The following is a 14045-nucleotide window of genomic DNA, read 5'->3' on the forward strand; positions in this document are numbered from 1 at the left end:
TCATAAGTTTGATGTCGGAGCTTGCAGAGACTTTGTGCCTATTGGCTGATCATGACAAATGGTAGCAGCTTTAAAATTACTGTGCAAGTCTGCGATTCTTTAGAGCACTATGGGTAATGTATCGCCACCCGCCATTAGAACAGGTAACTTCAAGTTTAATAGTGCAATCACTGGCTAATCGTTACTATAAGCACCATGTCTGTTTGTCTATCTAAAGCCACACTAGGAGCGTTAGAAAAATTAATTGCAGGGCACAGTAACGGAACATCAGTACCACACGACCATGTGTCCACATCTAAAAATAGTTGTACACATAGTTATTACGCATGACGATCTCTCACGGTGCACGAGACTACTAGTGTACTAGTAACCAGTAATAGCGGTGGAGCTGGCTCGAGCAAACTGTAGGTTGTCTATACAGCCACGCCATTTCAGTCGTTTCTACTTTATAACTGCAAAATTTCATGTCTCCAACTAGCCACATCGGTGCTGCTGCTCAATTGGAGCCTCCGGAAGCCAATCAGCGAAAATCATTTAAACCGTCAGCCAGTATTCAAAAGATCAAGCTAGGTCAGCAGTCAATATCAAAATTATTGATAATGGCTGCGTTAGGGCTGACAGAGCAGCAGTTAATGCAGCCTAATGCGATGAAAAGAGGTTTATTACAGCTATTAGAGTGTAGATAATTCATTTTCCTTCTTGCTCCTCCCTAACAGCCCCTGAAGGGGTAGTTGTCTCAACTATTTCATCTAGCACTGTTGGAATGGTTGATGTCCACAGCCATAACACACTGCTCTAACTCCCAGCTGTGTTATTCTACAGCAATCCTCCACGAGCTCACAACGATTAACAAAATTGTGACAGGAAAATCCTATAATCATTAAAAAGTATTAACTTCTCGATATTTGTATTCCTGTTAAACCAGTACTTGATTCATATCTGCCTGTTTTATGTGATATGATGGGTTCCAATGCTGCCAGCTACAGCTACTGATTACGTTACAGCTACCGATGCAATACTTTATACAAACATGTAAAAACTTGAAAATGTGCAATTACATTGTTAGAGCAATTAGAAATGGAAGATTTCATACGAGTTGTTTTTAAAACATGCAAATAAGTTTAATGGAAAGTCAGGCAATAGTAAACTATATAATTTGAAGACACAAATTTTCTAGACAGATTTGATGAACATGTTACAAAGAAACTCAATAAGTAATTCTCTCACTTACACTTGGTAGCCTTGTATACTTTTATACCATAGCACGCCTTTGTCTTGAAGATTAATAGAAAAACTGAGAACCTTTCAAAAACTATGTTTTAGGTTTATGCTACCCAATATGGACACTTACAATCAGCCTCTAAATGCTTTTAATGCTGATGAGCTAACTGTATTCTTAAATATTTGCTGTCAAAAATACTCAGAACACATCTCCAATTACACCATCCATTAAATGCCTTATACACCTTATACCAGACACCAACACCTTATACCAGACACCAGCTCCTTATACCAGACACCTACACCTTATACCAGACACCAACTCCTTATACCAGACACCAACACCTTATACCAGACATGAGACACCTTATACCAGACACCAATTCCTTATACCAGACACCTACACCTTATACCAGACACCTACACCTTATACCAGACACCAACTCCTTATACCAGACACCAATTCCTTATACCAGACACCTACACCTTATACCAGACACCTACTCCTTATACCAGACACCTACACCTTATACCAGACACCTACTCCTTATACCAGACACCTACACCTTATACCAGACACCTACACCTTATACCAGACACCAACTCCTTATACCAGACACCAATTCCTTATACCAGACACCTACACCTTATACCAGACACCTACACCTTATACCAGACACCAACTCCTTATACCAGACACCAATTCCTTATACCAGACACCTACACCTTATACCAGACACCAATTCCTTATACCAGACACCTACACCTTATACCAGACACCTACACCTTATACCAGACACCTACTCCTTATACCAGACACCTACACCTTATACCAGACACCAATTCCTTATACCAGACATGAGACACCTTATACCAGACACCAATTCCTTATACCAGACACCTACACCTTATACCAGACACCTACACCTTATACCAGACACCTACTCCTTATACCAGACACCTACACCTTATACCAGACACCTACACCTTATACCAGACACCAACTCCTTATACCAGACACCAATTCCTTATACCAGACACCTACACCTTATACCAGACACCAACTCCTTATACCAGACACCTACACCTTATACCAGACACCAACTCCTTATACCAGACACCAATTCCTTATACCAGACACCTACACCTTATACCAGACACCTACACCTTATACCAGACACCTACACCTTGCCAATTTACGTTATAAAACTGCTTTACGCACAAAGAGTTTTTTTTCCAATACACATAATTTTACTTTAATATTCTTTATTATTTTTTGTTTCATGGTATAATTTACTTTGAACGACCTTGACCTCTGATTATAAAGTTCACATCTAACTACATTAGCAATTAGTAACTGTTAATGTTGTAACTGTTAGCGTTGTTACTGTTAGTGTTGTTACTGTTAGCGCCGTATCTGTTAGCGTTGTAACTGTTAACGTTGTGCCTGTTAGCGTTGTAACTGTTAGCGTTGTAACTGTTAGCGTTGTAACTGTTAGCGTTGTAACTGTTAGCATTGAGAGTAAACACCGATATAATATGTTTAATTGTTTTATAGAATATATTTCCGCTCAAAAATAATTAATCTCAAGTATCTGAGAGACGCCTCTACCTATCGATGAGAATTCTGTGGCGGGTACGAGGTTATTACAAACTCGGTTATCCCTCGGCCTATCAGTCTGCATGTACCAGTCTGTTAGCATCTGGTGATCTGATATCTTAAAATCGCTCAAAACAATTGCTGGTCTTAATCAAGCTCAAAGTTGCTTCAGAATGCAGTAGGCCTGCATGAGAAACTAATTATCACAAAGGTAAGGCAACTTCAACCACTTTGTGTGGTTTTCTTGGCAAACAAACTATAAAAAGGTAATCCTTCAAAAGCCCAAATACCAACTTGCTGTCAGGCCATGTAGGCCTATAATGGAACCTCTAACAGCGAGTTGGTTTGTAGTTGTCTTATCTTGTCAAGTAGTTCATAGCAATCTAGAAAGAAGCTATTTACGCAATTTTCTGAGAGTTTCATACAAGATTGCACAGAATTTTGACGGAGCTTATGTGCATATTTTAAATGGTGATAGTTTTGAAAGCTGACATTTAAACACAAAAGAACCTTATGGTTAACATAGTGTCATGTTGTTACTAATTTACCTTACGGCAAACACAACGTAAGACATTGCGCATTTACTATGAAGTTCACCGCAAGCATCCAAGTGTTTAATTTTGCAAAACTTTCTTTAGTTATTGGCAGCATTTTAACGAACATATAAGTAATCCGAACATATATGGAGCACAATATGGCTGCTTCAGGTATTCTTAGAATCTTCAAGTGATTAGTGTTTTCATAGCACTGAGCTGTTGTGAAGATGTCAATAAATTGTAAAATGTTTGTTGTAGAGCAAAATATTACAACTCCTCTTTTGTAAATAATATCACAACATTGAGCTGTGGGTGAGGCATGTAAAGTTTATGCTGCCAACGAGTCATCAAATATAGAAAAGGCAGCACCGAGATAAAGATGCCAACTAGACATGACTGAAGAAAGTAAACAGCTATTTTCACACTTTGTTGGGTCAGCCAAGAGAATCCACATTCCTTGCTTACATGGTATGTAAGGATGTTCTACCAAAACAACAGTTTAAAAGAAAACAGTTTTAAATTTGACTAGTTTGCAAAGTGCTGCCATGATAACACCATGTAAATCAGCGAATATCATAGAATAGAGTTCTCTAGCGATACACAGCCAACTGAATTTAATTCTGTAACCAATGACTCTTCATGTTAAAAATAACGAAAGAATAACAGTTTGTGCCTCAGCCAATCATAGAGCAGAAGCATGGATTATAAGGTTTCACCCACCACGGGATAGAAACAGCTGGATAATTATCTATAATGCAAAAGTCTGACCAAAATCATTTTAAATCATGCAATATTTGGTCACCCAGCCAATGTAACAAGTTGTTTCTTGAGCCTGTGATCTAACATCTACATGTACTAGAAGGCATGTGGAAAATCTGAACGACTGAGAAACTAATTTAGGGAGCTTGGCTAACAATAATTCTTTGGCCTTTGACAACTTCTAAGGAGTGACAACTCTTAAACGGTAACAACTTCTAATCACAAATTACATGGGGTGACAACTCTTACGCAAAAAAACTGCTAAGAAGAGACAGCTTCTAAGCAGAAACAGTTTATAAGCAGAAGTTAAGAGTTCGCAACATTTTTACACTGTTTTAGCTGACAAAACATTTTACAGTATAATCTTATTAGCTTAATACCCCCTGGTATGTCACTCTAATCAAAAATGTTTATTCTATGTTAGAAAATTAATAGTTAATTTCAAGAATTTCTCCAGAAGTTACGCTTATTAGATGATAATGATAAATGCTTTATTACAGTGCTTCTCGCAAGAGCCTTGATATCTGCTAGTAGAAATGATAAACCACGTTGTATGAAGAATGAAGGTTGTATGAAGGTTGGTGTGGACACGACTGTGCCAGCATGACTCTTTCTGACTGACTTTCAGACTCTTTACCCGTACGTATCCCTTCAAGTCACCATGAGTAGTTGTAGAATGGGGTATGAAATAACCAACTATTTAGGCCTGGGTAGATATCAACTTGGAGTTAATCTCTCAGTTAATAATATGTGATTAACGCTTTTTATTGCTACTAAACAGAAGATGACCATTGAACAAATTCATTAAACAATTTTTAGAGTTTACTGAGCCCGACAGTTACATGAAAAGCATTCAGTTATTGTAGTACACAAACATGGTTCATAACAATCTTAAGCAAAGCCATTTAATAACGGACCACGCGGGCTCCACACTCCACCACTATCGATGAAGGCACCCAACATGGTAAATAGCATAAACCTATTGCATCACAAAGCTGATGTAGCAGTTCAATAATTGTAAAGGGTGTGTGATAGACCCACCCTTACATTGACATAGGCATGCATAGTCATAGCTTTACTAGCTGCTAGTACATGTTAAACCATGAGTTGAATATTTCAACTTCATATTAGAAAGTAATTTGGAATAACTTGAAACGGGTTAAAGAGATTTTTAATGATTTGGAAAGAGTTAAGGAGATCTGGAATGAGTTGATAAGAATTAAAGAGATCTGGAATGAGTTGATAAGAGTTAAGGAGATCTGGAATGAGTTGATAAGAATTAAAGAGATCTGGAATGAGTTGATAAGAATTAAAGAGATCTGGAATGAGTTGATAAGAGTTAAGGAGATCTGGAATGAGTTGATAAGAATTAAAGAGATCTGGAATGAGTTGATAAGAATTAAAGAGATCTGGAATGAGTTGATAAGAATTAAAGAGATCTGGAATGAGTTGATAAGAATTAAAGAGATCTGGAATGAGTTGATAAGAATTAAAGAGATCTGGAATGAGTTGATAAGAGTTAAGGAGATCTGGAATGAGTTGATAAGAATTAAAAAGATCTGGAATGAGTTGATAAGAATTAAAAAGATCTGAAATGAGTTGATAAGAATTAAAGAGATCTAGAATGAATTGGAACAAGTAAAACTAAACTTTAATGAGTGTTAATATATTTATAATAAATTGAAGCACAAAAAATGAACATTTCAATAACCCAGCATTTCAATGCTATTATAGGGTGTTTGACAATGACACATATGACAAGATCCTTAGTGTATCATTGATAGTTAAGAGTCTTCACGTCAAACAATGTTTTATAGAAAAAGAAACTCGGTATTGATGGTCCAGTCATAAACCGATGCAATAAAAAGATGTCCTAAAACATGTACTGAAATGATGACAGCTTTTTTAACTACTGTACTTGTATGTTACTTCAAATTATATTAAGAGTAAGTTAGTTACGGTGCATAGCTACCACTCATTTTACTAGTAAACTTACAAATCAGTCAGCCTAGACCCCTGGTACCTAGTTTACAAAGTAGGGTAGATATATAAGTCTATTGTGACTGACTATCCATTAATTAACGCTTAGCATGTAATTTAGCTTTTTTACATAGTTTTGTATCACCCATTCGTAATAATCCTACATTTAATTATTTCAATTACAATGTATTTGGTATTGTTTTTGGAACTTTGAAATAAATTACACAAAATACCACGAGTTCTCCTAAAATATTTGCTCCACCAGCATATTTTCAACCGATAGCAGAACTGATTAACTTGGCATGTTAAAGCGCAACTGCAATTTTTATTGTTGTTAAAGAGTAGCGGGACCCAAAAGGGCACTAACCATGACTTGTCAATAGTTGACAGCTAGTCTAGGAGAATGACACCATTAGTCATGTGATACAATATATACAGTGATCCCTAATTTACCATAGTTATAAGGACTCAAGGCAGGTATTGACTAGAGCAGTGATTTGTAACCTTCTTTGAGTCGGATAAAACTTTCACATTTATAAAGGTTAAAGGCTACAAGCTACCAAAATGACACAGAATGACACTCAAACGCAGTAATACATTTAGTTTACAGACTTTTATGGTATTTAGACATGCACACTCATCTAGTGTGAAACCTGGGCCTGTCTTGATGAACGCAACATAAATATCTTCACAGGAATGATGGAAAGGAGCGCACGAAGCTCTTGCTCCAACGGCTCTCAGCCTCTGTTTTTAGTTTTTTGTTACAGTCAGGCTTGAGAAGGTCAGCGCACACAAATATAGGGTTGACAACAAAGCGGCGTCAAAATGGTTGTGTTGGCCCGAATGGAAAACTTCTTGGCAACAGAAAACTAGAAACTGTCCAAAAATGATCAGCAAATTTAGCTTTCAGTTTAATGAGCCGCTTTTTGTTTTTAAATCATAAAACCAAGCTTTTTAGACTGACTGTTTAACTAAGTGAATCAACCACTTTCAGTGGCATTAGAAAAACTGTATGAATACCTAATCTTTGTGCTTAAAGACAGAATATGTAATATGTAAGCAGACGAGAAAGACAAACAGATAATGACCAATAATTGTAATATAAAAGAAGTGGAAAAAGCCATTTTGTTGATAATTTCCCACAGCACAAAGGACTACGACTTGCAACATACTAGAGGAGTATAACAGTACTAACAGTTGGTATATACTAGAAGAATATAACAGTACGAAAGGTTGGTATATATTAGAGGAATATAACAGTACTAAAGGTTGGTATATACTAGAGGAGTATAACAGTACTAAAGGTTGGTATATACTAGAGGAATATAACAGTACTATATGTTGGTGTATACTAGGGGAATATAACAGTACTAAAGGTTGGTATATACAGTACTAGAGGAATATAACAGTACTAACGGTTGGTACATACTAGAAGAATATAACTGTAAACTATGCTCATGGAATACTGAATTATTAGCAACCTATTGCCACACTATATGCAAGTTATTGCACTTCATAAAAAACCAGATTCGAAGTATAAAAGCCTATATGGATTCTAAAAAACTCAGAATAAACACATGCTTCATTTCACTAACGCTAACATTTTTATTAAAAAAGTTGCTGTTTCCACGGAGATTTTACAATTTTAAAATAGCAGAAACATTTCATTTTTAATGATTTTAAACATTTCTTACTCTTTTTAAATCTTCAAGTGAAAAAAGCTTCATTGACAAGTTCGTAATTTTATTATCATTGCTTTTATATATAGGGGCTGAAAAAACACAAAAAGTTTCCTGGCGGCATAAAAACCCTGAAAAGATGTGATAAACCTACCTCCTTGCTTGTACTGTCCCATTACCAGGTGAGCTAAAGCTGCGAGAGCACAGATGTGACTAAACATTGCAGCGATGTGTAATTCTTCAGCTCATTCTGAAAAGTTGTAATACAATATATGTTACATGTATATAGCCACACATAATCTGTAGGTATTTAGTAATGCAGTGGACCAGATTGGCAAGAGTATCGCGCTTCAAGTATGCTCATGTAAATAATCTGACAGCTGGTGCCAATAACTTTACTGACACGTTAAGACAAGTGATAGGTAGTGGCTTGACACTTTAACGCGTAATGCTAATATCTATCTCTGCTTTTGTAGTGATTTCAAGGCTTGTGGTTTGAACAAACACTCTTACTGGTTTATATCCAAAAATTTCTTCAAAACGTAATCCGTGATAAGTGTTCCACACTAACCATATATAATCTCACTGTACACGAATTCGAATATCATATCATAGAACATAATTATCCAACAGGTGATGGCTAGATCAGCCGCTAATCATATCTTGACATCAAAATAAAGAAAATTATTGATTTCTCCCCATTATCAAGGCATGAAATATGTGTTGTGTGAAAGTGCCTCGACTTGCTCCTGTGAACTCGAGTAGTAACTGCGCTAGTCTTTCAGCTGGTCTCATCACTCAAGGCTGTCTTTAAACCAATTTGGTAAAGATTGCAGAAACAAGAAAGATATCATAGTTTCTCATAACACGGAATCTACTATACTTTATACCATATAAATCCTTGCCAATTCACATTATAGAACAGTGTTATGAAAAAAGAGTTTTTTCTTCCGATACACAATTTTTTTTTCACCATCTGAAGAAAGTAGTTTTTCAGATATTTTTGTAAGGTGGCCAGGCATGATGGTGTTTTACTGATGGACAAAGGCCTGTGTTATCCATGTTATCCTGTGTTATCCATGTTATCTTGTGTTATCTAGGGGTAAAGGCCTGTGTTATCTAGGGATAACGGCCTGTGTTATCCATGTTATCCTATGTTATCCAGGTTATCCTGTGTTATCCATTTTATCCTGTGTTATCCATGTTGTCCTGTGTTATCCATGTTATCCTGTGTTATCCATGTTATCCTGTGTTATCCATGTTATCCTGTGTTATCCATGTTATCCTGTGTTATTTAGGGGTAAAGGCCTGTGTTATCCATGTTATCCTGTGTTATCTAGGGGTAAAGGCCTGTGTTATCCATGATATCCTGTGTTATTTAGGAGTAAAGGCCTGTGTTATCCATGTTATCATGTGTTATCTAGGGGTAAAGGCTTATGCCTCCCGACTGACTGATGAGAGTTTGAAAAAGACAAGTTTAACGTGAAACACTCACTAATCTATTTTTGACAGGCGCTGGAGCCCTGATATGAAACAAAATTATCTCTAGTATATCCTTGGTACGGTTACTAGAACTCTAGTATATCCTTGGTAGGGGTACTAGAACTCACATACCTAAACATATCTCGTTGTCAAGCCATAGAAAGCTAAGGCTATGTACTCACCCTCTAGCAGTTGTAATGATATCTAATCAAGTAGATATGTGCATTTCATTACCATATATGGCAAAATTAGTTAATCTTCCACTTAGCAATGACTCTTCTGAAGAAGGCGAAACTCCAATATGTACATACAGATTAATAGATAAAGAAAAGCAATGAATACAGCTAGAAATGCACATTGAACAAGTACCTGCTACTTCTTGGGTTCATCCACCTGCTCAGCTTGTCACTTATACAAAGCTCACTTGATGGACAGAGAAAGTTCCTGCTTTGCAATGATTAAATTCCGCTCTTTCTGTGTATCTCTCTCTTAGCAGATGGCAGGTTTAATTGCCTCGTATATAGCCACTCTCAGGTCATAACGAGTTATGTATGAGAAATGTCTGCCGCACTTCTATCATAAATATTGATCCCTGCCGCAGAGGCCAAGTGCAAAATCAATTGGATCCGTGATTAGCTGAATAAGCTAAAAGAGTTATACAGAGTAAACGTTGAAACTGAATAGAGGCATTTCTATTGTTGTAGTACCATTATACCACCCCATAGAGATAGTAGATGCTTAGGCTAATTGCAATAATATGAGCATAAAATGTTGGAACATAAAAACAGCTGGCGGATATGAAAATCACCCATATTTATTTGAATAGTTTTCATACTATGAATAACATTGCAGTATTTTTTAGATACAAACACACGCTAATAGGATACTGCTTTGAAAAAAAACAGGAGAAATATGTCACAATATAGCCACACAGCACACCCAACTGTAGAATTCTAAAAGCTAAAAGAAATATCAGTAAATAGTGCCATATGAAAAGCCAAAAGAACTCCATCAATGTCTATTATAATATAGATTGTCCAAAAAACTAGTGCTTGGCAGTCATGTGCAGTATTCAACCATTCTCAAAGCAGTGAAACTGCGGACGAAGGTTTCTCAATATGTATGTCATAAGCTGAGCAAACAGTACTGGACTGGCAGAAACTTGAAGAGCCAGTCAGGTGAGAGAAGGTGATGCCTTTCAATGCTTATATTGATCCATGCCACACAGTGAATATGATTTCTCTATGTAACGGAAATGATAAGTCTAACAATTGCTATATACAGCTCCTTGATTTTGTATATTTATTCACTGGTTAGTGAATCACTTCTAGTCACTTCATCAGAAACTGAAAACCAACAATCTTGGAGGTCGTGTGCCATCATGAACTTCTAGTAAAGCATTTTGTGAATTATAACTACTGGTGTACAATAAACCAAGTAAATTTTCGTTTGAAAAAGTATACTTCTTCTGTAGCGAAAGTGTTATTAGCCTTGTAAGTTTCCTTCGGTATTAAATTAGTACACTTGTGTGGTGAAACTAAGTTCCCTTAAGTTTGTTTCTGTTTGGTGATTACTAGTTAAAAGGAATTGCCTGTAATTAAGTCAGTCCCCTATGCATACTTACAGACCTTTTTATTTAAGGTTAATAAAGATGAACATGGGTCAAGAGGAAAGTGCCGTAACTGAGAAAAAAGACCAAGAGGCCAAGACTACCCAGAGAAGGGAGAGAAACATTGGATTTTACTGCCTCGTTGTCTATCACTTTGGGGCAGAACGACAAACTGAGTGAGCAACCGACATTGGCTAGACAAAGACCGGTAACATAACCCAACGCAAGTATCGATAGAGACGCACTGGTAGCTACATCCTTCCAAGCTGCTTTGCTTGGTCGACAGCGCAGCCCAATGAGTTCCGGGGTCCCTAAGGTCAACTAGAACTTCTGAGAGCTGAATATATTTACCCAGACCACTCGTTGACATCCAAGGTTTGTTGGAGGCACTTATAATGGTGTAAGGAGCAGCTTCACTATTTACTAATGTTGTGTTTTGACCTGGAGTTCGAGTGCTGCTAACATTGCTGGCACATGTTTGATTGTAGAAAGGAGTTGCGCTTTTGAGAAAATAACTCGATGGATTCGTAGATGCCCTTGAGCCTTGAGTAGAAATGTTTGTGCGTTGGGTCACAGATGTCGTATTAAGTGTGGAGGTACTGTTGCTTTGAGTGGAAGATGTTGTACGCAGGGCAGAGGTGATGTTGCTTCGGGTCAAAAATGATGTATTAAAAGTGGATGTATTGTTGCTTCGGGTGGAAGATGTCGTTCTCGGGGCAAAGGTAATGTTGCTTCGTGTCAAAAATAATGTAGTAATGGTGGAGGTACTGTTGCTTTGAGTGGAAGAAGTTGTACTAGGGGCAAAGGTGATGTTGCTTTGGGTCAAAAATAATGTATTAAGGGTGGAGGTACTGTTGCTTTGAGTGGAAGTTGTCGCACTCGGGGCAGAGGTGCTGTTGCTTTGGGTCAAAAATAATGTATTAAGGGTAGAGGTATTGTTGCTTTGAGTGGAAGCTGTCGTACTCGGGGCAGAGGTGATACTGCTTTGGGTCAAAAATAATGTATCGATGATGGAGGTACTGTTGCTTTGGGTAGACGGTGTTGTACTCAGTGTGGGGGTACTGTTGCTTTGAGTAGAAAGTGTTGTACTCATTGTGGAGGTGCCATTGCTTTGGGACAAAGATGTTGTAATTGGGATGGAGGTGCCATTGCTTTGGGTCAAAGATGTTGTAACCAGGATGGAGGTGCTGTTGCGTTGTGTCGAAGAAGTGCTGGAGGCAGTGGTATTAACATCTTCCATAACTACAATACAACAAGTAAACAATTCAATATGTGGCAGAAGATGATCTGTTATGATAATCTGAGAGAAAATCAGAGTAATCCACATTTTTCTAGCAGCTAGCTTGAACAAGATACCGTAAAACCTCTAACTGAACGCCACTTCTTTTTGAACTCCGCCTCTAGTTGACCGCCACAATGAGAGAAGGGTTAAAAAATAGAGCGCCACCCTCTATTTGAACGCCACCTTTATTTGTCCGCCACTTTGACTATCTTTGATCTTTATGAACCCATAATATCAAGTGATCAGTAGAAAAACGTCAACGAATTTGCATTGATAATGAACCATTTACATTAATAACAATCAATTCTCTCGTTGTCAAACACCCAAGCTTTTCGCTTCTTTTCGTTGAAACTTGGAAAGCAACACCATAAAAATAATCAATAACTGTCTCAGGCTAATAGTATCTTTTGTTTAATATAGTCTTAATACTTCAAAAAACAGGCATATAAAAATGGTTTGCAAGTTTTGGACCAAAGGTTACGTTTAGCGAGTAAACATTTCCATGTTGCATCTATGCTAAATGAGGCGCGTAAAGGCTTTGCTTTGTCAAAAAATTGTTTGGACGCTAATATCGACTAGTTTAGCAGTGCAGAAGAAAAGTTGAGGCCAGAAGATATAGTGGCAGCTATTGGACAACTGGAATATGTTTTTTCCATTGAAAGCAACAATCAGAATGCAGCTATCCGAGCAAACGATGCAAATATTTTTGTTTTAAAAACGTTAATTTTTGTTTCTGCATGTAATACACCGATAAGTATGGTTCGGTTATGTCCCTTGTTCATGAACATATATTTGTAACATTTAATAGATTACGCAAACGTAAACGTTTGCTTTGCGTTTAAGCAGACGTTTAAACGCAAAGCAAAACATAAAAGTTTTGCTCTTCAAAAAAAAAATTGTTTAGCCACTTATATCCACTAGTTATGCAGTGCAGAAAAAGAGTTGAAGCCAGAAGACAGTGTGGAAGGTATTGGACAACTAGAAGTTGTTCAATTCATCGTAAGCAACAATCAATGCAGCTATCCGAGCAAACAATGCAAATATTTTTGTTTTAAAAACATTAATTTTGTTTTCACATGTAATATAAGTATGGTTCGTTTATTTATGTCCCTTGTTCACGATTATAGATTTGTAGCATTTAATAGATTGTCATTATATAACTCATAAACTTGCAGATTTATATATTATTTAATAGCATCCTTGCGGTAATCTGATCTTACAATGGATCAACTCTCATAACTCCTCTTCTATTGTACATAAAAAGCTAGTTTTGGCTGCAAACTGTAGCAAAAATATCAATGAGTGCAATAAGTTTTTATGCAACATATTAAATGTAGATTTAAAATAAAAATATGTCACCCAATTTGCCAACAAATTGCGAAGGACACAGGCTATAATATCATAGCAGGTCAATTGCAAGCAATAGATATCAGCCGGTAGAGATATTTCTCGGTTTCTCAATGCATATTTATCAAGAGATCTTTGAAAACTTGGAGGTAAGTTAGCAGTTTTATTGGGTCCAAATGGTTTAATATTGCTCCATCGGAAAAAAGAGCAAAATAAAGGCGACATTTGCTTTGCCCATAATAGGACTAAATTTATTTTCCGAAAATTCTGACGAGCCATTTAAAAAATACACTGCCAGCCTTTATTTGAACGCCGCCTCCAATTGACTGCCACTATAGACGTAGGATTAAAAAATAGAGAACCACAACGTTCAAATAGAGGTTTTACGGTATTTGCAGTCAGGTTATCAAAATCCTAATCATGAAAAATGCATTTAGGGTTAATACATGAATACTGGTGATTCGAAACATCGAATCATGCATTCATTCATTTTGCAGGAAACTTTTTTTGTATTGATAATAATTTTAATGACTGATATTTAGTAGCATTC

General features: G+C 36.8%; 2 protein-coding genes across 2 annotated transcripts; one reads left to right on the top strand and one right to left on the bottom strand.

Moving 5' to 3' along the window:
- Positions 1–464: 464 nt before the first annotated feature.
- LOC137394476 (uncharacterized) lies at positions 465–5709 on the top strand. The gene is made up of 2 exons (XM_068081200.1): positions 465–570; positions 5282–5709. The coding sequence occupies exons 1-2, from the start codon at positions 465–467 to the stop codon at positions 5707–5709; spliced, it is 534 nt and encodes a 177-aa protein (XP_067937301.1).
- A 5257-nt stretch (positions 5710–10966) lies between these two features.
- Positions 10967–12106, bottom strand: LOC137394477 (uncharacterized). The gene has a single exon (XM_068081201.1). The coding sequence runs from the start codon at positions 12104–12106 to the stop codon at positions 10967–10969; it is 1140 nt and encodes a 379-aa protein (XP_067937302.1).
- Between the last annotated feature and the right edge of the window lie 1939 nt (positions 12107–14045).

The sequence above is a fragment of the Watersipora subatra genome, chromosome 4 (assembly GCF_963576615.1).
Source record: "Watersipora subatra chromosome 4, tzWatSuba1.1, whole genome shotgun sequence".
In the NCBI taxonomy this organism is placed as follows: Eukaryota; Metazoa; Bryozoa; class Gymnolaemata; order Cheilostomatida; family Watersiporidae; genus Watersipora; species Watersipora subatra.

Excerpts from the sequence above, each read along its gene's own strand:
- LOC137394476 (XM_068081200.1), top strand. The coding sequence starts at position 465 with ATGTCTCCAACTAGCCACATCGGTGCTGCTGCTCAATTGGAGCCTCCG. Across the intron at positions 571-5,281 it reads TATTCAAAAGATCAAGCTAG|AGATTTTTAATGATTTGGAA; the intron begins GTCAGCAGTCAA and ends AACGGGTTAAAG.
- LOC137394477 (XM_068081201.1), bottom strand. The coding sequence starts at position 12,106 with ATGGAAGATGTTAATACCACTGCCTCCAGCACTTCTTCGACACAACGC.